The sequence below is a fragment of the Oncorhynchus clarkii genome, chromosome 15 (assembly GCF_045791955.1).
Source record: "Oncorhynchus clarkii lewisi isolate Uvic-CL-2024 chromosome 15, UVic_Ocla_1.0, whole genome shotgun sequence".
Classification (NCBI taxonomy): domain Eukaryota; kingdom Metazoa; phylum Chordata; class Actinopteri; order Salmoniformes; family Salmonidae; genus Oncorhynchus; species Oncorhynchus clarkii.
In genome coordinates, this window is record NC_092161.1 from 21,286,523 (window position 1) to 21,312,298 (window position 25,776).

Sequence of the window (25,776 nt, forward strand, 5' to 3'; positions counted from 1 at the left end):
TGGGCTGACAGGACAGGCCAACTTTAGATTTACAATATAAAATTATGAAAAAAAGCTACTTACAAAGCTCTGGTAAAAATAACCTCTAAATTTGGCTCGTAATGTTTGTCTCACAGGCTCACGTCAGATTCAGAAGCTCATCCACGTTTCTCAAACGTCAAATTTCAAAGTGTTTGGTTATTTCTCTGTATTGTTCCAAGGATAAATTGAGGCATTAACTCAGAATTCTTAAGGTAAGGGATAAGGTTTAGGATAGGCTTTAAACAAAAATATCAAAAACAACTGTCTATCGCTGGATTCAAACATGCAACCTTTGCAACCATGGGCAGATGTTTATGCCCATCCATCATCCCCCTCCACAACGCCATAGCCACACCAAAGCATATTTGAGGGTAACAGTGCTCACTGTTGCCCCTAGTGGCCGGTTTCAACAACATCTCCCGGTGTCCTCAGACATGGATGGACGTCAAATACTGACTGTTATCACGTGTGACCTGCCTACTAATATCCCAGACAGGCAAACCCACAGGTGTTACTTTTCTTAGCATTCTCCATTAGTAAGCTGCATCTAAAGTTACAGTATAGGCCAACACATTACACAAACGTGAGTGTCAGAGAGAGGGGAGAAAGTGAGAAAGAGAAAGAAAGGAGAAAGTGTGAGAGAGAGATGTATACAGAGAGAGAGAGAGAGAGAGAGAGAGAGAGAGAGAGAGAGAGAGAGAGAGAGAGAGAGAGAGAGAGAAAGGAAGGAGAGAGAGTGACGTGGAGCAACGTTGTGGTCACAGGAGCTGTTTGGCAGCTCCCTGCAGATGGGTGCAGTGGCTCGGGAAATGAGGGAGCGCAATAATGTGGTGCCGCGGGAATAACGTAGCGTTGTAATAACGTCCAGGGCTGCAGGCAATAAGCCTATTCAGCCCCCAGCGCAAATAGACACACACACACACACACACACAAACACACATTACACACACCAGCCACAATTCAGCTCATTAGTGAAGAAACACCTCATTGAACGCAGCTATAATATTTAGTCATGGCATCAGTGCTCAAATACATAATTGTGGATTTTAAAACTGCAAATCCTCTGTGTATTTTCACCCGGTTGAAATTAAAACAATCTGTTACTTTTGTTATGAACAGTAGCCAATGAAATACACTAGCCATGTCCAAACCATGCCTCATACTATAGTTGTGTTAACTGCACATTTTTTGTAATAATGATTTGTCTACCACTTAAATCACGAAATTGAATTACCATTCATGACCACTATTTTCTTTCATAGTCTTTTCTCTTTGATAGCTGATATGTACACATCTAATGCAGTAGTTTATACTGTATGGTGGCGACTAGATTAGCAAATGCAGCAACCTGTCTAGAAGAAGCCATATCTAGACTATAGTGCGGTGTGGTAATCCCATCTGGATATCACTGGGAGAAAAGCACTTCAATTAGACACAAGCTGCCCATCAAACAGTCTGGTGGATCAGCGAAGCCTCAGAAGTAGTAATTATAACATTTGTCTGTCAACAGCGATACAACGCCCCTGCTTAGATCACACTACATACCTGGATTAGCCTAACACTGATTACTGTACATAGTGAGTATAGCACAGATTCACTGCTACTTCCCCTCAGCCTGTCTGTCTCTATCTCTCTATGATGTCATGGTCACAGAAATGGTGGAAGTCACCTGGGTATGAGGTCAAATAGTAGGCTCAAAGGAGATAGCCAATAAAATAGTGAAAATGAGGGATTCAGTGTTTCCATATACAGCAATGGGAGATAGGAAGGAAACAAGGAAGGTAGGAAGGACAAGGAAGGACCCTCAAATAAAAACGCCAAAACCCAGGAAAATCCTCAATTTGTGACGTGTCAAGGGAGATAAAAAGAGTTTTATTTGCGATGTGTTCATTCGAGACAGCTTGCAATAGTTCATTTCGAAATAACAATGAGCAATTCAGAAACACCTGTGGCAAAGACAGTCTAAAAACAATCCCTCAACTCCCCCGGCAGCGGTTTCCTTCTGCTGAGAGGGAGGTGAATGTTTTCATATGGCTGAACATGGGTTATTTTACAGATGATGGCTGTTCAAGGTAAAACTACGCCTAAAAGTCTTACAGAACATCATAGAAATCTATTAAACCAGACTTCTATACGCCTCCATAATGCTTCGACAATGTAAGCAAACTGCGGACGAGACATCTTGTAAAAACCTGCTAACTACCAACTACCAAGGAAATGCTTTCAGTTTATGTACATTGTGGGATTCAATTGCAATTAAGCAATTTGGGGGAGGAATATCATAGAAAGAGGTCCTCCGTGGATGTATTAGCTACTGAATTAAGAGCTAATAGTGTTTTGGTCGAGGAACCGACATTGAGTTTTAGTGTATTTATGTCAGTGGAGGAGGACGTAGAACATAAAGGCCTCTTCCTTCCTGGAAGTCTCTTATTAATGACCTCATCCCAACCTCTACTTCTCAGTATTTGACTGAAATATGTACCGGTACTCATTTTGAGTGCCAGTACTGTTTGTATTTAGGTGCAGGAGCTCCACAATACTTCAGAGATAATATTCTATAAGAGGAACAGGAGATCAAGCTGTAGAACATTTGAGGGGCCGGTCCTCAGTTCCAGTGAGCTCCTGCCCAAATCAAGCATGGGACAGACTGACAAACGGACGGACGTACACCTGGCAAACGTGGCTGCCGCTTGCTCGCTGACCGACCAAGCACACATCCTAGTTAGGCTAAGTCAGTAGAGGGCAAAACCGAGGGGCCCACTCAAGGCAAGGCTGGGGCCACTTAATCGATCATTTGAAACAAGATGTTTTGAAGATTTCACCACTCTTCTCTGGTTATTAGTCGTGACAAGGGGTGAAATGCAGATATAGAAGATACGACTGAAGCTCTGACAGAGATGCCTTTCACCTCCCGCCTCCACACAGCTTACTGTGGGACATGCCTACAATGTTGTTTTTGAGTTTGACACATTGTTTACATTAGTAGCTACTGGAAATTGAAAGTTGTATCCTCTCCTTTGTAAGCCATCTGTACTGCTACCTGCGTACCTATGAAATGTGGGCCATGGTGTTATATGTATTTTTAGAGTGATTGGGCTGCGCATCCTGGGGAAGATGATTCTTATCGCAGGAGACGCAGAGCTATTGACGACAAACACAAAACAAGAAAATAGGAGTCATGTTTTGGACGTTTGTTATTTTTGCTGGCAGCTCTTCAATGTGACGATAGATGAAAAAGTCTTGTTGCTGGCGTCTGAACAAGCTCAACTGAGTCCGCACACAAAACAAAGGACTATTAATGCAGACAAGGCACACAGAGAGAACAGAGACGCCTACACAGTACACATTCAGTTCCAAAAGCACTCTTTATTCTGTACCCGCTTCCTGCTACGCATCTACCATTTATAATACTATTTAATAATAACAAAGAGAATGGTTGGCACGCAATAAAATAGACTTGTTTTAAAATGTACTTATTGAAATCAACTTAACTTACCCCACATTATGGATATGGCTTTCTCGAGGGAGGATTTAGTATACTACTAGAAATGTACTTTAGTATACTACTAGAAATGTACTTCCAGTATAAGTATTGACTGGATGCTTCACACTACTTTCATCTTCCCTCACATTACAAGGGCAGTTCTGTAGACTAAGCTTTCTAGGTTGTACAGTATATGTACTGTATACTTCCAGTAATTGGGCCAGTGTCTGTCTTCACATAGCCGCCCTCTGTCTCTCGCCACAACACTCTCTTTTAGCAGCCAGGGTCATTTTTCATCCCTCTTTCATCTCTGACCTCACCTCAGGTTGTTTTCGCTCCCTACGTCGCTCCTGAACTTCCCTCTGCGCCCTAAGGGCCACACCGGCAGCAGCAGCATTTGCAGCTGCACATTTTTACGGTGGAGATTGAGATTTATCCCCTGCCAACAGCCATCGCTGAGAGGAAGATGTCATTTTTTGCACAGCCCAAAAAAATGCACCAACCTCACGTGGGGATGCAGTGAGGATATGTCACCCAACAGGATGTGGAACAAGTAGAGAGGGTGATCAGTGAAATGTTCCTAAAGTTTTATTAGTGTGTTGTGTTAATCTGAGGTCATGTTGACTGGCCACCCCTCCACCTTCAAATCCCCTTACAGTGCTGTACACTCACCGCCACGACACATTCAAAGGCCCCTTGGACCTGAGGGGAATGTAGAAACAAAGGAACTGTTGAACCATCAGATAACCCTCCCTGTGTGAAGGAGCTTCTTCTTTTGAATTCCCCCTAGCTAGCGCTGTGATGTCATAGGTGGTTACTAACAGGGGTACTAAACATAATACAGAGCATCAAATGCTGTCAGAAGTGAAAGTTAATATGGGCATATCTCACATTCACATTCAACCAAATCCACGTGTGGGAAAACTTGCATTGCAACAATACATGTTACAGAGCCAAGAAAATACCAAAATATGATGTAATCATGACAAGATCATATGAAACTCCCCTTTCCGCAGTGCAAGATTAGCAAGGTGTGAATTTGATGGACGCTGCCTCCCTCGCAACTCCATACAGCACAGTACATCCCCAACCAACCAGGATCATTATAAGGTTCTCCTGTCAGCAGTAAACATCCCGTGACACAATATGAAATAGTAGACTCCACAGCTATGAATAGCAATAAAAGTAGGAATGCCGAACCTTGTGATAAACCATGGTGCGAAATACTTAAAACGAGCACTAAAATGTTTGTTTTAAAGCCCCATATGATGGAACTGGTTCCCCTCACTACTCAGATACAGCAGAACATGCACTGAGTTTACAAAACATTAAGAACACCTGATTTTTTCCAATACATAGACTGACCAGGTGAATCCAAGTGAAAGCTATGATCCCTTATTGATGCTACTTCTTAAATCCACTTCAATCAGTGTAGATGAAGGGGAGGAGACAGGTTAAAGAAGGATTTTTAAGCCTTGAGACAATTGAGACATGGATTGTATGTGTACAATTCAGAGGGTGAATGGGCAAGAATGTATGTGTGTGTGTTTGTGTGTGTGTGTGTGTGGAAGGGTCACAGTTGCTTTCCCTGATGTTTCAGTCAGGCCAAAGAACAATACCGAAGTATAACTCAATGTGTAACTTTAGAAGCATTGGACGTGGGGAAGGGTTTGTGTTTGGTTCACATAGTGGTAAACTTAGCTACCCATTAGAGACCGTGTTCCTCATTATGATGCTGGTTAACAAATTGAGTCCAATCGGCTACTGTTGAGGATTAAGGATTGGAAGGGCCAGTACATAAGGATTGGAAGGGCCAGTACATAAGGAATTGGAAGGGCCAGTACATAAGTAATGGAAGGGAAGAGCCAGTACATAAGGAATTGAAGGGAAGAGCCAGTACATAAGGATTGGAAGGGCCAGTACATAAGGATTGGAATGGCCAGTACATAAGGAATTGGAAGGGCCAGTACATAAGTAATGGAAGGGAAGAGCCAGTACATAAGGAATTGAAGGGAAGAGCCAGTAAATAAGGATTGGAAGGGCCAGTACATAAGGATTGGAATGGCCAGTACATAAGGAATGGAAGGGAAGGTTCAGTACATAATGAATGGATTGGAAGGGCCAGTACATAAGGATCGGAAGGGCCAGTACATAAGTAATGGAAGGGAAGGGCCAGTACATAAGTAATGGAAGGGAAGGGCCAGTACATAAGGAATGGAAGGGCCCGTACATAAGGATTGGAAGGGCCCGTACATAAGGATTGGAAGGGCCAGTACATAAGGATCGGAAGGGCCAGTACATAAGGAATGGAAGGGAAGGGCCAGTACATAAGTAATGGAAGGGCCCATACATAAGGATTGGAAGGGCCCGTACATAAGGATTGGAAGGGCCAGTACATAAAGATTGGAAGGGCCAGTACATAAGGATTGGAAGGGCCAGTACATAAGGATTGGAAGGGCCAGTACATAAAGATTGGAAGGGCCAGTACATAAGGATTGGAAGGGCCAGTACATACGGATTGGAAGGGAAGGGCCAGTACATTATTGTACATTACATTACTATTATTTACCCAGGAGTATCATCTATTGTGTCCACTATTATTTACCCAGGAGTATCATCTATAGTGTCCACAATTATTTACCCAAAAGCACTGTCTATAGTGTCCACTATTATTTACCCAAAAGCACTGTCTATAGTGTCCACTATTATTTACCCAAAAGCACTGTCTATAGTGTCCACTATTATTTACCCAAAAGCACTGTCTATAGTGTCCACTATTATTTACCCAAAAGCACTGTCTATAGTGTCCACTATTATTTACCCAAAAGCACTGTCTATAGTGTCCACTATTATTTACCCAAAAGCACTGTCTATAGTGTCCACTATTATTTACCCAAAAGCACTGTCTATAGTGTCCACTATTATTTAGCCAAAAGCACTGTCTATAGTGTCCACTATTATTTACCCAAGATTATCATATATAGTGTCCACTATTATTTCTGCTCATATCTGTTAATTGCATTCTGACTACGACTGACTCCAGCATTGGCACAACATTTCACTGTGCTGTGTTTGCTAGTGAATTTTCATTAGTATTTTGGAATTGTCCCGGGGTATTTGACAGAAAAAAGGCTGTTAACGCAGCCGCTTACAACAGCACAGCATTGTCCTGTCTAGACAGGGTTTAAAGTTGATACATAGTTCAAACCTTTCATCAAAGAATTAGACTATTTACACATCGCACACAAAGTTACACTCTGGTTTTTCAAAACTTGGTGAATCGCTGAAATTCCTTAATCGATTGTTTTCGTTCCGTCTTTTGTCATAACACCGTGTACACTGACACTGGGGACGAGCCCAGACTGGCATTTCAAGGGGTATTTATGCCAGTTAAAGACACCGCCCTTCAATTTTTATGATTGTACTCTACACATGTGAAACAGACAGACAGCCTTCACTCTAAATTTTCGGTGGGGGGTTTGAATGCACTTCTGTCAGGACAGCATGGGAGTGAGGGAGTTTTTTGTTTTCATTATGTTTATCCCCATCTTGAGTGCAGATGTTGTGGCTTTATATTGCTACTCAGGGAGAGTTGTGCCAGTAGTTTGCAGCAGCAGCAACAGCGGGGCCTGTGTTGGGCCGCGGCCCAGACCAGGTTTCGGGTTCTGGTCTGAACACCCTGGTGTCGGGGCCAGTGGGTAACCTGATCCAAGCGTGGGCTGGGCTGTGACCTCTGCTCACTCCCACCCTGCAGCCCCAACCAGCCCAGGTGTCACTTACTGGGGTGGCTGCTCACAGAGTTCAGGTACTGCTGTATTCCAAGTAATTTATATCAATGTGGGATATACAGCATGTAAATCCAATCAATCCATTTAGAACCAGCAAATAGCCACCAGTGGCATTAATACTGCATTCCTGGTCAAGAACGTTTTTCAACCCCTAGCAATCCTTTGGGAAAGCATGTAATGTTATGGCCGATGTTAAGGGTCAGGTGTGAGACAGCTGTGTGTGTGTGTGTGTGTGTGTGTGTGTGTGTGTGTGTGTGTGTGTGTGTGTGTGTGTGTGTGTGTGTGTGTGTGTGTGTGTGTGTGTGTGTGTGTGTGTGTGTGTGTGTGTGCGCGCGTATGCGTGTTTGTACATTCCTACACATGTGAGTGTGTGTAAACGAGGTAGACCTGACATCACACTGTGCTGGGAGTATAGTAGAGAAGGTTGATACTCACAGTTGAAGTTGGGTTCTAGGTTGTCTCCTGCTAGCAGACTGTTGACGGTGACCTGGTAGATGATGTGCAGAAGCAGGAAGGCTATACTGGTGAAGCACAGGGACTTGAGCAGGCGCCCTGTGTGGCCTGAAAGAGAGAGAAACATGATCATCTAAGGTTTTTCAGATACCGAGGTCATTCAAGTGTATACTTCAGACTCACTGAATAGCTAACAAAAGTTAAATAGTAGTAGTGATGACTAGGCTACTTCCAGTGGTGGAAAAAGTACTCAACTGTCCTGCTTGAGTAAAAGTAAAGATACCGTAATAGAAAATGACTCAAGTAAAAATTTAAAAAAGTCACCCAGAAAAATACTAAATGTTATTGCTAAAATATACTTAAGTGTCAAAAGTAAAAGTATAAGCATAAATCATTTCACATTCCCTATATTATTAAGTAAACCAAACGGCACAATTTTCTTCCTTTTTTAAATTTACGAATAGCCAGGCACACTCCAACACTCAGTCATAATTTATAAACAAAGCATTTGTGTTTCGTGAGTCCAACATATCAGAGGCAGTAGGCAGATGTTCTCTTGATAAGTGCGTGAATTGGGCCATTTTCCTGTCCTGCTAAGCATTCAAAATGTAACGAATACTTTTGGGTGACAGGGGAAATGTATGAGGTAAATAGTACATTATTTTCTTTAGGAATGTAGTGGAATAAAAAGTAAAAGTTGTCAAAAATATAAATAGTAAAGTGAAGTACAAAAATGCACTTAAGTAGTACTTTAAAGTATTTTTACTTAAGTACTTTACACCATTGGCTACTTCTTGGTTGTATTCTGGTTTTACTGGTGTTCAAAGGTTACTAGAGTATGAGACAAATTTCAACTTCACAAGGACGTCAACTAACAATATTATTGCAACATAAACTTCATAACTAATCTCCTATCATTAGTTAGGCCGTACTTTAAACTCAAATTGATTCAACCAAATCCTATTCCATATATCACAGACCTGTAAACACTCGCAACCAACTATTAGCAGCCCAATGATCCACCAACTGTAGGGTAATGTTAGAATCTAGTCATTAACCGAGTGACCCCACAGCCCTGTTATAGGGTTGATGGTAATCATCTTATCCTGTCTGGTCCCATCCTAACAGGCCAGGCCTGCAGTAATCCACCTCCATTACTCCTAATACAGTACTGTATTACAGGCGTCTCCACTGCCAAGGGCCAGTAATATCCCAGCCATATTTTTGGCAGCCCAGTGGCCATCCGTCATGTGTGGACCAACCTAAACACACGGTGAGCTCAATGCCGGCAAAGCAAAAGTTAAATGGGATGCATAAAACAGAGCTCAACACCTAGAAATGATTGGTCGGCTGTCTGGTTTGCCAGTTGATTTTTTTTATTTAACCCAGTAAATTGACTGAGAACACATTCTCATTTACAGCAACAACCTGGGGAATAGTTACAGGGGAGAGGAGGATTAGGTAGCCAGGGACAAGTAGGTAGCCATGGTGGTATGACAGCCAGATAGGGAATTTAGCCAGGACACTAGGGTTAACACCCCTACAATAAGTGCCATGGGATCTTTAGTGACCACAGAGAGTCAGGACACCAATTTAACATCGTATCTGAAAGATAGCACCCTATACAAGGCAATGTTCCCAATCACCCCCATGGGATAGATATTTATTTTTGTTTTTTTAGATCACAGGAAAGAGTACCTCCTACTGGCCCTCAAACATCACTTCCAGCAGCATCTGGTCTCCCATCCAGGGATTGACCAGGACCAACCCTGCTTAGCAAACCAGCAGTTGGATACAGAGTGGTATGCTGCTGATCTGACAGGCTGCTTCGAGATGTTGATAGGAGTGATTATGGGAGGAAGCAGAGGTCTAGATGTGTTGTAGGCAAAAGCATCATGAAGCAAGGGGGAAGTGCCCAAAGAAGAAGTTTCTGAATAGAAATGATTCAGCCTGTTCAGTCGAGTAGTACAACACAGCATCTAACCAGGAAGCAGAAGAGCCCACTCAGTTCACGGCGGATCCAAACAAGATGTTGGCAGGATTTCATCAAAACAAACAAGTACATGTAATATTCCTTACTATGGAAACATAACTCCAAGGAAGATATCAAATAAAGCTGACAAATTGTCCCCTTCTATTTAGCTCAAACCTTATCAAAGACAGGCAGTGACACTAGCTGAGAGTGCCTTAGCTGAGTGTCAGCCACTATCTGTGCAGCTGTCAGGCCCTTGACACAGAGCAAGAACACACTCCTGTAAACTCTCAAAGGGCCACTCCCATCTTTCTATTACACTAATAGAAAAAAGGGTTCCAAAAGGGTTCTTTGGCTGTCCCCATAGGAGAACCCTTTTTGGTTCCAAGTAGAACCCTTTTTGGTTCCATCCAAAACATCCATGTCTTCATCACTGGAAAAGGTGAACGGTTGAGATTGATATAATTTAAAAGCTTACAAACAGGGTTGTCAAACTATTATATCATAACAAATAAAATAAAATCACTTTTTGTAAATGTTTTAATTGTTAACCCTTACACATCAATTATCTAAAAAACTCAGATTTCGCATATGTTGTAGCTTAAACCCTATTTTTGTGTTTTTTGTGTTGTGCACGCCATTGGTTGTGCTCGCCATCGGTTGAGGCACAACACCCTCTTCAATACAGGGTGGTTGTTGTGTTTTAGCTGTTAAATCTACTAATGGTAGAGAAATACCAAATGGTAGCACATCCGAGAATGTTGACTTTAATGGGAAAATTGTTGTTTTAAATTATACTGTCGATCTTCCATTGGAAACCTATTGAAATCATAGAAATATAGATATTAGAATAGACATGACCATTTGAGTTGACATTCAACGGTGGGTGGACCTGCGGACATCTTTGTGGTAGTAATTAGAAGTTAAAATGTCAATTCAATTTACATTTCAATTGTGTACCAGCTAAATTGCAGTGGTCTGAAGGGATAGGTCCATTCTATGAATTATATTTCTATGACTGAAATGACACCCATCCTGTATTTAGGAGCATGTTCTGTCACAACCGATGGTGGGCACAACACAAAAACCCACTGTTTGTAAGCTTTAAAATGATATCAAACTCAACCATTTTATATTTTCCAGTGATGAAGATATGGATGTCTCATGGTATGGTGGGGTATGCAAAATGGGTCAACTGCATGTTTCGGAATTCAGGTCTAAAAAGTTACTTTCTGACCACTTCTACAATGGCAAAAATAATGTTGTTTTAAATGGAAAGGGATGATGTCCAAAAGTGATGGAATTCAAATGAATTTACCCTGCTCACATATGGCGGTGACATGTTACAATTTTACAATCAAACTAAGAGCCAAACTTCAGTTGTACATTTATTGTCGTCAAACAATGGATTGAACTTCCTTTAAAACGCTGGGGCTATGATTAAAGTCAAATGTCAAATCTGTGGTGTATTAACATTGCATTTGCCACAATGGCACGTCAACAAAGGGACTTCCAGTGAATGGTCTCGAGCATCCTATTGTAGTTGGTGTCTCGGTCTGTTTTAGATGTATTATTCCCAACCAACATGGCTGCAGGGTAACTTTCACACTGCACTGTTTTCACTGTTGCCAAAGGCTATCCCCATCCATTGTAGTTCTCTACCATCACACACATTTCATAAGGCTCCACACATCAAACAGTGGACATGCTACGTCATAAACACCTACTGGTTGTAATCTTTCAAACCGTCTGTCGAGATGGAGGAACATTTTCCGAAGAGCATTGTGTGTACATTACAATGAGATACTGTTGTGGAAATATGTCAATGAGCCTGTTCATGTACCGTACGCATATATAATGGAATTGTTTTTCTTTTCAGCCAATTATGTCTTAGAAATCATTTTTATCCTTTATATCTATGAGAACTAATAACTTTTTATACCATTAACAAATGAGTCCCACCGTAACACTGATGCATGTTGAACTTCTAACCACTTTTAAACATAGTGTGTTTGAGCTACAGATTTTTGGGTTGTACAATTGGATTCGTACATTGAGTGTACAAAACATTAAGAACACCTGCTCTTTCCATGACAGACTGACCAGGTGAAGCTATGATCCCTTATTGATATCACTTGTTAAATCCACTTCAATCAGTTTAGATGAAGGGTAGGAGACAAGTTAATGATAGATTTTTAAGAATTGAGACAAATGAGATGTGGATTGTGTATGTATTCAGGCTCTTAAATATTCACCCTTCAGAGGGTGAATCTATTCAGAGGGTGAATGGGCAAGACTAAATCTTTAAGAGCCTGAATGGGGCATGGTAGTAGGTGCCAAGCGCGCCGGTTTGTGTCAAGAACTGCAAAGCTGCTGGGTTTTTCATGCTCAACAGTTTCCCATGTGTATCAAGAATGGCCCACCACCCAAAGGACATCCAGCCAACTTGACACAACTGTATAGGAGTCAACATGGTCTAGCATCCCTGTAGGGTCCATGCATTGACAAATTGAGACTGTTCTGAGGGCAAAGGGTCAGGTGTGGGACAGCTGTGTGTGTGTGTGTGTGTGTGTGTGTGTGTGTGTGTGTGTGTGTGTGTGTGTGTGTGTGTGTGTGTGTGTGTGTGTGTGTGTGTGTGTGTGTGTGTGTGTGTGTGTGTGTGTGTGTGTGTGTGTGTGTGTGTGTGTGTGTAAGCTTTAGGGCAGGGGTGGGCAACTCCAGTCCTTGAGGGCCTGAGTGGTGTCACACTTTTTCTCCATCCCTAGTAAACACAGCTGAATAATGAAATTGCATTCTGAACTGAAGATCATGATAAGGTGATTATTGGAGTCAGGTGTGTTAACTGGGGCAAAACTGTGACACCAATCAGGCCCTTGCAGATTGGAATTGCCCACGCCTGATTTAGGGCATAAGAACAAAATATGTTGTGTAGGCATACTCCAACATCAGCAAAACAAATTGTGTAATTTCAAATAGAAATCCTACATCTATGTAAAAATGTATTCTATCCTACTGAGCCATTTACTTTATGTTCGTATCCTTATCTTGTATTATTTCTTATTGTTGTTGCGTTGTCGAGAAGGAACCTGCAAGTAAGAATGTCGTTGGACAGTGTTTACCATGTGTATCCTATACATACGACTAATAAAACTTTAAACTTGGTGTGTGTTCGGCGTGAGCCCCACATGTTTCTTGGCGAGGCACAGGCTGCCAAGCCGTGGGCGTGAGCTGCTTTGCTCGTTTTAAAGGGCCCCTAGGTAGGGCCCCGGCTTGCCTGGGGCCAAAGATGCTCGAGTTGCAACTTGGTTCCCGTCGTGCCCGTCATATCTTCTAATGGTTTTGCCTGACTCCGCTGCTCCTTGCCAATCCTGTTGCCTGACTCCGCTGCTCCTTGCCAATCCTGTTGCCTGACTCCGCTGCTCCTTGCCAATCCTGTTGCCTGACTCCGCTGCTCCTTGCCAATCCTGTTGCCTGACTCCGCTGCTCCTTGCCAATCCTGTTGCCTGACTCCGCTGCTCCTTGCCAATCCTGTTGCCTGACTCCGCTGCTCCTTGCCAATCCTGTTGCCTGACTCCGCTGCTCCTTGCCAATCCTGTTGCCTGACTCCGCTGCTCCTTGCCAATCCTGTTGCCTGACTCCGCTGCTCCTTGCCAATCCTGTTGCCTGACTCCGCTGCTCCTTGCCAATCCTGTTGCCTGACTCCGCTGCGCTTTGCCAATCCTGTTGCCTGACTCCGCTGCTCTTTGCCAATCCTGTTGCCTGACTCCGCTGCTCCTTGCCAATCCTGTTGCCTGACTCCGCTGCTCCTTGCCAATCCTGTTGCCTGACTCCGCTGCTCCTTGCCAATCCTGTTGCCTGACTCCGCTGCTCCTTGCCAATCCTGTTGCCTGACTCCGCTGCTCCTTGCCAATCCTGTTGCCTGACTCCGCTGCTCCTTGCCAATCCTGTTGCCTGACTCCGCTGCTCCTTGCCAATCCTGTTGCCTGACTCCGCTGCTCCTTGCCAATCCTGTTGCCTGACTCCGCTGCTCCTTGCCAATCCTGTTGCCTGACTCCGCTGCTCCTTGCCAATCCTCTTGCCTGACTCCGCTGCTCCTTGCCAATCCTGTTGCCTGACTCCGCTGCTCTTTGCCAATCCTGTTGCCTGACTCCGCTGCTCCTTGCCAATCCTGTTGCCTGACTCCGCTGCTCCTTGTCAATCCTGTTGCCTGACTCCGCTGCTCCTTGCCAATCCTGTTGCCTGACTCTGCTGCTCCTTGCCAATCCTGTTGCCTGACTCCGCTGCTCCTTGCCAATCCTGTTGCCTGACTCCGCTGCTCCTTGCCAATCCTGTTGCCTGACTCCGCTGCTCTTTGCCAATCCTGTTGCCTGACTCCGCTGCTCCTTGGGAGTAAATCACATTATTACAAATGGACTCTGATTCCTATGGTTGTGAATCTATGACCCTTTATTGTTGTTCTTATTAGGGAGAGAAAATCTGATTTGTGAACCCATACTGTCAGAGCAAGAGAAGGATGAAGGGAAACAGAGTAGGTACATGTTGTAGTTAAATCCATTGAAATAGCTGTCCTTCAGATTAAAAAGTTGATTGGCATTGATTTGTTTTGTCATGGAAGCCAACTAGTGGACTACTCGTTTAGATGAGCTCAAATGACAGACAAAACAGAAATTTGACTAGATCTATTGCCAGAGCCTAAGCATAAATGATGTAAGAGCCCTATTCAACCAAAACAAAGTTACTGGCTCTGATTAAATATGGCCCAAAGTTTTAAGGATTATTTGTTGCCAAAAAATGACTCAATGTAATGTGACTCAAAATGACACAAAATGTAAGTTGTTGACATTTAGTTGTTGAAAACATATTCCTGACATTAAAACATTGTAATTCTACTAGCTGAATCAGGACATTGTTAATAAATACTGTCCAATATACCCCAGCAAACTGACCACATGTTTATCCCTTTACTTTGCCAAGGCTAAATTGAGCTATGTGTTAATACTATGTTACCTAGCTACCCGCTCAATGTAGTCTGTTTCATCTGGTGTAATCTAGCGGAAAGCACTTACCCTTTAAATACGGCCTAGCAAAAAATCTAAATTGTGCTATCGTGCCACAGTTACCTTCACATGCAACATCCCCTTTAAAGCTGCCCTTGGAATGAATACAGGTCTAAACCAGCCTGGAGAGAATTCCTTGAGTGCAAGCCCCAAGACATATTAGACTGTGGCGTGAAGAAAATGCATATTAGGGTTAGTTGTGTGTTTAGGTGATAGTGTAGTTGTTATACTGCTATAGACTGCTGGGGAAAGAAGTGCATGAGAAGTAGTGCTGTGTATGATAACTAGATGGGTCTTTAGACTCAAATTCCCTCTGAAATAAAACTGATCTTGTAAAGAGCAAAGTTTTTTTTTAAGTAAACAAACAAATAAAGAATCATGTTTTATGGCGGCCATCTTGAAAGTAAATAAAAACAAATTAGCCCAAGGGTGGTTGTGTAAAAATAAAGATTTCTGTCTCGACTGTAGTCAAAGCTTACTGGGGTAGTGAGGAAGTTTGGGACATCGTCATTAATTGAACTCCAATTTGATCTATTAACATGTTCTTGTAGAAACATGGCCAACATGCTCTCCCTCTATCTACAAAGGTAGGTAATTAGAGGTAAAATCCCTCGTTGTACACATTTTCTGGGAGAATGTGGAGCGCCATGACTACATTTGAAGGATCAATGTGTTTTTTGGAACAGACACCCTGGCTTGACTAATTCTATTCATTAAAACAGTAGTCTTAGTCATTATACAGAATTACAATATTAATAGTATTGATGCTATTGTGTTACTTTTTATAATTTTATAAAATTGTATTTTTTACTTTAGTTTATTTGGTAAATATTTTGCTAAAGCATTTCACGGTAAGGTCTACACTCGTTGTATTCGGCACATGTGACAAATACAGTTTGATTTGATAAAGATAAATATCAATATATTACACACAAAATAAATAGCAAAAAAAACAGGACATTTTGAGTTTTTGATTAGTTTGGCAGCAAATGTATGCTAAGAGTTTAAATGACTCAGGATCTGTTACAGTAAATGCTACAGCTAACAACATAGCTACAGATGTTTAATGCATCAAGGAAACAAACTGTCAACCAGTCTTTAATTAGGCCTTATGATGTTTCTCAGAGTCTATGATATGCCCCAGAACACACCACTGGGACTCTCAAATGCACATTGTGGAAGCTATGTGTGTGTGCGTGTGTGTGTCTGCGCCTGTGTGTGCGCGTGTGTGGAGAGAGGCAGAGACATCACCTCAGGGGCTCCCAAAGAATAAGCCCAAGCCAGAATACAGTATTGGTCTTGGAATGCAACCTCAACAGAAAGAGCTAGTTGACTGACCAGCAGACAATGATGCAGACACTTGCATTCTTCAAACTCCCTAAACATTTTGCACTATTATTATTAAATTCAGTGCTGAACAAGCATCCAATACAATTTCTATTCAAAACAATCGCTTCAGAGGTTTAAATTTGACGAAGAATCAACATAAGTTCAAATTCAAACCACATAAAAAAATACCCAATACCACAATGAATCAAAGCCTCACTGTTGGTTTGCCTTAACAGAGGACCCCAGAGGGCCACGGTTGACGTCTTGCATTGAGGCAGGATTCAAAGGGACATGGAGGGCGGAAGAGGGATGGCAGGCAGGGAGGCAGGCAACTCGTTGTGCGGACGGTGCAGGTGACTCATCGGCTTCCTGAGGAAAAGAGACGAAGGGGTTTGGATGAAGGAGTTTAGGGAGGCGTGGGCCTGGGGTCCCCTGGTGACGACCTCTCCATTGAGCTCTGTTTCCTCAGGAAGCCCTCTTGTCTCCTCTGTTTGTATTACCTTCCTGCTGGATGGCTTGAGGTAGTGGAGATCGCTGCTATTGTGGTGCTGTATTGTATTACAGAGATTTCTCCGATTGAGGGGAGAAACTAGAATTTGTGGTAGTAGAGTCATTGGGGCAAAAGGTTTTTGTGTCAATTGGCGGTGTCTGGGTTGTCTACATCAATGGTTTGCTTAGTTGATAAAATACATCACACACCGACTGACTATGCAGAATTCTCAAAACAGTTATACCACCTATTTGATGACTGAAAAACGCATAAGAGTGTGTTAGCACAGAACATGCCACAAAGCGAGACAAAGACAAAGCGAGGAGTGGCTATGAAATGACGCCTATCTTCGAGGAGCAATTTACCATCTTTATAATTAACGGACGACATCTGGTTCAGGTTGACGCGAATGCCAACCCTGTTACACCGCCTGAACCAGGTATGAATCAGCCCAATTGAACTAAGAGACCAGGCCGAAGCAAAGCAAACAGCATCTGATGAACTGTCAAAGTGAGCAAACCACGAGGAGACCTGGAGTTGTATTGGCTGTAGTAAATCACGCCTTCTGCACCTCTAAGCCCTGGTGGTGTGGTGATGGGGTATATACATGGTCTGGAGCCACTTGTTAACAGCTCACACAGGACTGAATCAAAACTTGAGCAATGTGCATGTTTAAGTACAAATCTCCAATTGACATGAATGAATGACTGGCACAAAAGTTGGACTTACTGTTTGTGCATGCACGCATGTCAAGATGGGATTTGTCGGCCTGACAATTGAACCTGCTATAGTGATGTTTACTGCTTTTCTCACAGTTTTGATTTAACTGTGGGAATAAGATCTACTGCGTGAATGCTGGAATGCGGGTATGATTGGATCGAGCCCTCTTGAAACTTACTCAACATTATCTAACTAGTTAGCTGCTTGGCCACTAAGCTTTGCCTCAACAGGTGTCGTGGAGGATGACGTACAGACTGTCACTTGAGCTTTATTAGAAAAGCTGTGTAAAATCAGAGAACATTTCGGATTGGTAAAGGACTTGAGGGAAAGAGCTAATTGATAGAGATGCATGTCCATGTTTTCCATGGAGTGGTGATGGGACTGAAGCCTAAAGCTGGAGCCGCGATGGAGGGAAACAGCTGGAGGAGGAGAAGAAAATTGAGGGGAAAAATGTCTCAATCTCTCCACTGCTCTGCAGCCAGCTGCTAAAGGACAAGAGAAGTCTGTACTTTTGAACCCTGACCTCCATCACCTCCGGGGGTCCCTCTCTATTGTCCATCACCGCCAGATTATCTTTTTCTAGCACTGTTTTTTTTGTTGTCTCGGTCCAATTGGCTGCCTCAGCTGCTTCATCCTTGTAAAAACCAGGGAACCACACAACCGTACCGTCATTCAAATGGTCATTCAATTTCCTTGGATATTAAGTGGAATGAGCGCCATGTCTTCACTTCACTAGATGTCATAAATGGTCTCCATGTTTTGTGGTGAGTAAATATAGAGTAAGAATCTGTCTTTGTGACGTACCGGCGTCATATTATTGAGTCAAGATTTTGAGGCTGAGATTTCCCCCCCACTGCCACCAATTATTTGGGGGGACTACTTTAGAGGCAAGAGAACCTCCTTAAACAAGAGAGACATGACTGACAAGCACGTGTTGCATGTTCTTACATGTAGGGAATGATGTATTTACAGTACGTGTGTTATGGACAAGGAAAGGAATCCAACAGCACAGTCTATCACAGTGCCATCCGTTTTGCCACCAAAGCCCCATATACCCACCTCCAATGCGACCTGTACACTCTCTTTGGCTGGTCCTCGCTTCATACTCGCCGCCAAACCCACTGGCTCCAGGTCATCTATAAGTCTCTGCTGGGTAAAGCCCCGCCTTATCTCAGCTCACGGGTCATCATAGCAGCACCCACCCATAGCACGCGCTCCAGCAGGTATATCTCACTGGTCACCCCCAAAGTCAATTCTTCCTTTGGCCGCCTTTCCTTTCAGTTCTCTGCTGCCAATGACTGGAACGAACTGCAAAAATCACTGAAGATGGAGACTCATATCTCCCTCACCAGCTGTCAGAGCAGCTCACAGATTACTGCACCTGTACATAGACCATCTGTAAATAGCCCATCCAACTACCTCTTCCCCATACTGTATTTATTTATTTATCTTGCTCCTTTGCACTCCAGTATCTCTACTTGCACATTCATCTTCTGTACATCTACCATTCCAGTGTTTAATTGCTATATTGTAATTACTTCGCCACTATGGCCTATTTATTGCCTTACCTCCCTTACCCTACCTCATTTGCACACACTGTATATAGACTTTTTCTACTGTATTATTGACTGTATGTTTGTTTATTCCATGTAATCTCTGTGTTGTTGTATGTGTCGAACTGCTTTGCTTTATCTTGGCCAGGTCGCAGTTGTAAATGAGAACTTGTTCTCAACTAGCCTACCTGGTTAAATAAAAGTTCAATAAAAATGAATTTAAAAAACATGGAGCCTGTCACCTTGGGTGTGAGGTGTAGGCCTAACTCATCCTTCAACTGGACACATCGACCGACTGTCATTCTACCCTGAGAATAAGCGCAGAATCCAAGATTGAGAAATAAGCAAAGGCCTGTCTTGTATTTTTGTGCACAAGTAAATCCTTTAAATTACTACTACTGGCACTAAAGTAGGATTTAGATAGCTTTAGTTCCAAGCACATACAGTATCAAGTATGGATTTGGTCCATTAAGATATAGGTGTCATGTACATCAACCTTATGGGTTCAGCACTCAATCAAATAAAGTTTTTGTTAGCTTAGTCAATTCTTAATAAGTATGAATAAGCTGTTATCATTCCTTTTTTTGTGTGTGTTTAATGGCAAATACTATATAGCTTACATACAGTCAGGGGTCAAATATGACTGTGCTTCTAGACTGCTTTGTCAAGTTAAAGCAAACAGGCTGACAAATATATGAGGTCAGCCAAGTCTTCCACATTAGCATTAACATTTGAGTCATTTAGCAGATGCTCTTATCCAGAGCGCCTGACAGGCTGCCTCCCCATTATAACATTGTGATGCCTGAACATGCAAGGCGTAGAGTCAAGAAGCAAGACATTACCTCCTCCAGCTCATTCACTTTAACTGGGATGAATCCTAATCACATACTGCATCAAGGCCTTGTATTCAGCCGACCTGAAACACCAACCTGATCAATTCATTCACTTCATACCAGCAGACTTTTGTTGCGTTTGATTTTGCTTGGCTTGCCTGGCATGCCGTGGGACTACTCCATTGGTCGTGCTGTGCCAGGCAAGCCACACCAAGGGCATCTGAAGTTCTAATTGATGATGACCTATGAAGCTTTCAGTTGTTGTTGGTTTAAAGTCGAATTCTCTCCAGACCTACAGAATACCAGGTGGAGTGACTAAAAGAAAGAGTATTTCTCACCAGATAACAGCTGGGTTATTCAACACTGAAATAAGTCTGGCCAATGGAGGGGGCGGACAGGATAGGGTGTTTATACAATTCACATTTTTAGTCATTAAGCAGACGTTCTTATCCAGATCCACTGACAGTAGTGAGTGTATACATTTCAACTTCTTTTTTTTTTGTGGACTTTATTTAGTCTTCTCCATACTGGTCCCCCGTGGGAATCTAATCCACAAGCCTGGCGCTGCCAGTGCCATGCTCTACCAACTGAGCTACACAGAGGGAATATAAGCTGGCACAACACTGCCAATACCTCACTATATACACCTCCTGGGAACAACCTTAGATTTAGGGTGTAGTGTTGCAATGCCTTCTTCTGCACTGATAGCGAGCAGAGGCACTGATAGTAGACAGAGGATTGGGCTTGTGTATGGGATTTTAGGATGAGCTTTCGCAGGCTAATGAGTGAGTGAGAGTGAGGGACCAAGTTTACATGCACACAGTATTCTGGATAATAGCTTATATCCCGCTTAAGGTCTTATTCTGGATAAGTTTACATGCACCTTTAATATCCCGCTCACGATGAGGATCCTTGTATCCATGAATAAACAGAATATTCCTCATTTAAGTTCATATTGGTTAAATGGAATAGTAACTGAAATCTGGACACTGACTGTAGGCCTATAACCTCTCATATAAGCTAAAATAATGTTAACTCCTGCAGAATTATGCATTTCATGCAGTAAAATGATACAACAAATGTTAATTGTCTCAGGAACAGGAGTGGAAATATGATTTCTTTCTTTCAGCATCTCTTGAGAAAATGTGAATGTGTGTGTTATCTTTGACACTGTCATGCAAGCAAACAGTATTTCAACCACTGAAAATATGCACCAAAGACAAACTTAAGTCTTATCAGAAACCTGTTTCATCATTTTTCTCAGCTTTTCATTTCCTTAAAACTGGTCAAACTGATGACATTTGGACATTTTGCACAGACGTTTTCCACTGTTTTGAAGTTATTGCGTTTTCTCCCAAGTCCCTAAACGAAACAGACAACTTTACCAGTGTTAACTATTACTAATGCATTCATTCTATTAATGTAAGACATTATTCTCGTGAGCACTACTTTATTTAGTCTTCTGGGGCAACAAGTGATGACAGAAGAGAAGCTGCACATATCTAACTATAGTTGACAAACAAATGGTCTACAAAATGTCGGAACTTATAAGCAGAAAGCTGTCTAAATTAGGGGTGAAAGTAGCCAGTAGGCTATACAGCCCAGTGTGGAGTAACAGCAAAATAAATTATTATGGAATTATTATGGTGGATCAACCTGCGCAGGTAGCCTACTTCTTGAAGTTATTTAGTTGACAATCAGATGAAAACTTCACACAACACCCATGATATCCGAAACTGAGCCTGCACAGACCGCGAAAAACAACGGTAAACGGGATGTTTACATGCCACAGTATCCCGTCTAAGATCAGCATATCCCAGGCATCTTAACCGGGTTTCTCATAACCGGGATACAAGCTTTTTCGGGTTATTGTAAACAGGATATGATGTTTATATGCGTCAACTCAAAAACAGAATACTTGAGTATCCCGAATAACAACGGGATATTGGTGTGCATGTAAACGTGGTCAGTGTTGAACTTGTGGCCTGCTGACACTCAAGGGGGATAGTGTCTGAGCAGACAGGCAGAGGCTGCATTCTTTCATCTCACTCTATTTTTCTTGTCTTCCTTCCCTTCCTCCTCCCTCTCTTCTCCTGAGTGGTTCTATCACCGCCTACCACATGTTCACTAAATATGCCATTGTTCCTACAACAGTTAATTTTTTTCTTTCTTTCTTGTTTTTTTCCTAAAATTTTTGGGGGTCGATGGATAAGAGCTGTCTTATATTGGACTGCAGGCTTACTGTGTACAATAAAATTCCATGTTCAAACTGAGACGGTAAAGATGGAAGTGTCCATAAAGGACAACGGCACTGCGGGTTCACCCCCCAAAAATGTGTGCTGTATTTTAAGGACATGTGTTTTTGCTTCAATGTCCAATGATAGTGTTCAAAAGACTAACAGTGTGTGTGTGTGTGTGTGTGTGTGTGTGTGTGTGTGTGTCATAGCCCCGTGTTACAATGACGACCCACTGCCCTATCATTTCCCATCCCCGTCTCCTCCTCTGACACAAAGATGGTCAAACAGTCAGAAATCATTCTGTCACCGAGTGCTGTAAATCCTAGGTGTAGGCCGAGGCCATCCATAAACCCTGATTATTTAAGCATTTAACCATCCACTCTTTAAAGTGGCTTGGTTGCTTTAGGAATTACCAGGTAGCCCTTTCCTGCAGTCAAATGGCCTATTGGAACAGTTTATTAGTCATTTAGTCAATTTCTTACCTCGCATTGTTGTTTTGGTGGGTTCTGGGAACAATGGGATGAGCAGGAGGTAGATGAGGTAGATGAAGGACAGGGCATTGTACCGGAACAGACACGCTGCAACACAATAAGGCAAGTCAGATCACAAACCATCTATGACATAACACTATGGATAAATCCCCCTTAAGAAGTTAGCACCCTTAATTAGAAGGAACCAAAATAAAACAGAGTAGCAGCACTGACGTTTAAAATGAAAGGGCGAAGAAGTTCTGTGGCTCACTAACAGTTATGATGGCAGCTTTGCAGAGTGGTGTGAACGATGTCAATGGGAATGGAGAAGAGGGTAGGGATAGCTCTATAAAACTCAACGCTTTTTGGATAGACGACCGCGCTGCACTCGAAATTCCAACAGTGTTTGACAACAGGCGTTTTGCCCTGGAGCAAACATGGCAGATCTTTGTCGGAGTGCCGAATTGGAGCCCGAAAGACATTACTACCGCTGCCCAGGCCAAAAACATCCAGATTGCATTAAGATAAACCATGGCTGATGCCATTTCAGTCAAGCATTCAGCATGTCAGCCTGAGCACCAGTCCATCCATTACCTAGGAAAACATACATGAAGCTCAATCTGCAGCCGGCGCAATGTTTATGAAAAATGTGACTTATGGTACTTGTGTTCAACAGGCCTGTGAGTCAGCGCACTCACATGGTATTATTCAGCCGAAATGAAATACGTTGGCAGAACATTTCTTCAGGCTTTCAAACAAAGTGGTCCACTCCCATGAACAATCAGTCGTTGTCTAAGGAGTTCTATGAATTGTAAGTAAGCATTTCACTGAAAGGTCTACTACACCTGTTGTATTCGGCGCATGGGACAAATACAATTTGATTTGATTTGATGTTGAATTATTGCATGCAACAGAGGTTGGTGGCCTCTACACATCTCTGTTCTGCTTCATCTTGTTTTCGTCATTAACAAAGAACGTGTCTTGCTTAACCTGTCTAAAATGGAACGATCCCTATTGTTTTAACTCAATCCAGTAGGACCCATCATCTTAAAGGTGCACTATGCAGAAATCGCACCGCCACTGGCATCCCACTGGCGCAGTGGTCAAGGCACTGCATTGTATTGCTTGAGGTGCAACTAAAGACCCGGGTTCAATCTCAGGCTGTGTCACAGCCTGCTGTGACCAGGAGATCCAAGAGGGTACGCACAATTGGCCCAGTGTCTTCCGGGTTAGGGGAGGGTTTGGCCAGTCTGGGATTTCCTTGACCCGTCACGCTCCAGCAACTCCATGTGGCAGGCCGGGTGCCTATAAGATGACTTCGGGTGCCTAAAATGCTGACTCTGGGCGCCAGCTGGACTGGCTGGCTTCTGGGTTAATAAGCGAGCAGTGCAGCTTGGCTGGGTTGTGTTTCGGAGGACGCATGGCTCTCGACCTTTGCCTCTCCTGAGTCCGTAGTGGAGTTGCAGTGATGGGACAAGACTACCAATTACCAACTACCAATTGGATATAACAAAAAAGGGGTAAAAAAAAAATGTTTTAATCGTACCACCATTTCCTGGTTGCCAAAATTGTAATAGTTTGTCAAATTTCAGTTTGTGACAAAACAAACAAGTAGTGTAGAGAATCATTGTACCATCCATCTCTGTTAAATAGGCCTACATTCCACACATTTTTGCACCTGAACCTCTGACCTCTGAACTGCTGCTGCTCCACACCAACTGATGATGTGGCAAGTGACACTTTGCTTTTTGAAAAGACCTAATCCTATACACTTCACTGCTGACATGCACAACATTTTGGGACTATATCAACAGAGGGACTATATCAAAGATTGTTTTTGAGTTCTACACAGCAATTCAACCCTTACCATAACCCTAGCCCTAACCCTTAACCCTTACCCTAACCCTAACCCTTAACCCTTACCCAAACCCTTATTCTAAACCTAACCTTAACAGTAATCTTAGCAAACAGCTGCTTATCAACAGATAGTATGGCCATCTGTCAATCATTTATATGGAACTATACAAATAAAGTGTGACACAAATACTGTATATACTGATTGCAGGATATATAGAAGGAAATACATATTACAGAATCAATGGAGGTAAATACACATTACAGTATATGTGGAGGGAAATTCAGTGAGAGTAGAGGGATATCCCAGTTTATACTACGTGGCATTCCGAAGTGAGTCATGGATTAAATATCATACTGTAACATATAGTAACTACACATACTACACACTGAGTGTTAAAAACACCTTCCTAATATTGAGTTGCACCCCCCCCCCCTTTTTTTTTGCCCTCAGAACAGCCTCAATTTGTCGGGGCATGGCATCTACAAGGTGTTGAAAGCGTTCCACAGGGATGCTGGCCCATGTTGACTCCAATGCTTCCCACAGTTGGCTGAATGTCCTTTGGGTGGTGGACTATTCTTGACACACATGGGAAACTGTTAAGCATGAAAAACCCAGCAGCTTTGCAGGTCTTGACACAAACCGGTGTGCCTGGCACCTACTACCTTACCCCATTCAAAGGCATTTAAATCTTTAGTCTTGCTGATTCACCCTCTGATTGGCAAACATATACAATCTCTCCATGTCTCAATTGTGTCCAGGCTTAAAAATCCTTCTTTAACCTGTCTCCTCCCATTCCTCTACACTGATTGAAATGGATTTAACAAGTGGCATTAATAAAGGATCATTGCTTTCACCTGGATTCACCTTGTCAGTCTATGTCATGGAAAGAGCAGGTTGTCCTTAATGTTTTATACACTCAGTGTACATTTATAATGGTACACTAAATACAGGAAACATGTACCACATCTGCATCCTTTTCCCATGTAACATGGGGACAATCAAAAGTGTTATGACACTTCCATCAAAACCCACTGGGCACAGACGTCAATTCAACGTCTATTCCACGTTGCTTCAACGCGTTTTCATTGAAAGGACGTGGAAACAATGTTGATTCGACCAGTGTGTGCCCTAGTGGGACATGATCCTCATCGGCAGAAGACATGTGACTGAAAACGTCCGCATTATTGTTCAAAAGAATAGGAAATGGAAATGGAGGGAGAGTAGGTGGGAGACTGTTTTCATCGGAACGGAGAAGATGATCCCTCCTGTCAAATCCAAACAATGGCCCTAATCCACAGCTGTCTCTCTCTCTCTCTCTCTCTCTCTCTCTCTCTCTCTCTCTCTCTCTCTCTCTCTCTCTCTCTCTCTCTCTCTCTCTCTCTCTCTCTCTCTCTCTCCCTCCCTCCCTCCCTCCCTCCTAATGAACTGTAAGGCACAGACCAGTCACCCGTGATACAGGTCAGTATTTTGACATCTATCCATGTCAGCAGACCTCGGGAGATGACATAGAA

General features: G+C 42.8%; 1 protein-coding gene across 1 annotated transcript in view; it reads right to left on the reverse strand.

Moving 5' to 3' along the window:
• LOC139367035 (piezo-type mechanosensitive ion channel component 2-like) overlaps nucleotides 1–25,776 on the reverse strand; it is a 137,496-nt gene that overhangs the window by 87,087 nt on the left and 24,633 nt on the right. The window contains exons 2-3 of the mRNA XM_071104971.1: nucleotides 22,420–22,515; nucleotides 7,729–7,854 (exon numbers count right to left, since the gene is read on the reverse strand). Of these exons, the coding sequence (XP_070961072.1) occupies nucleotides 7,729–7,854; nucleotides 22,420–22,515 (222 nt within the window). The remainder of the gene's footprint in view (nucleotides 1–7,728; nucleotides 7,855–22,419; nucleotides 22,516–25,776) is intronic.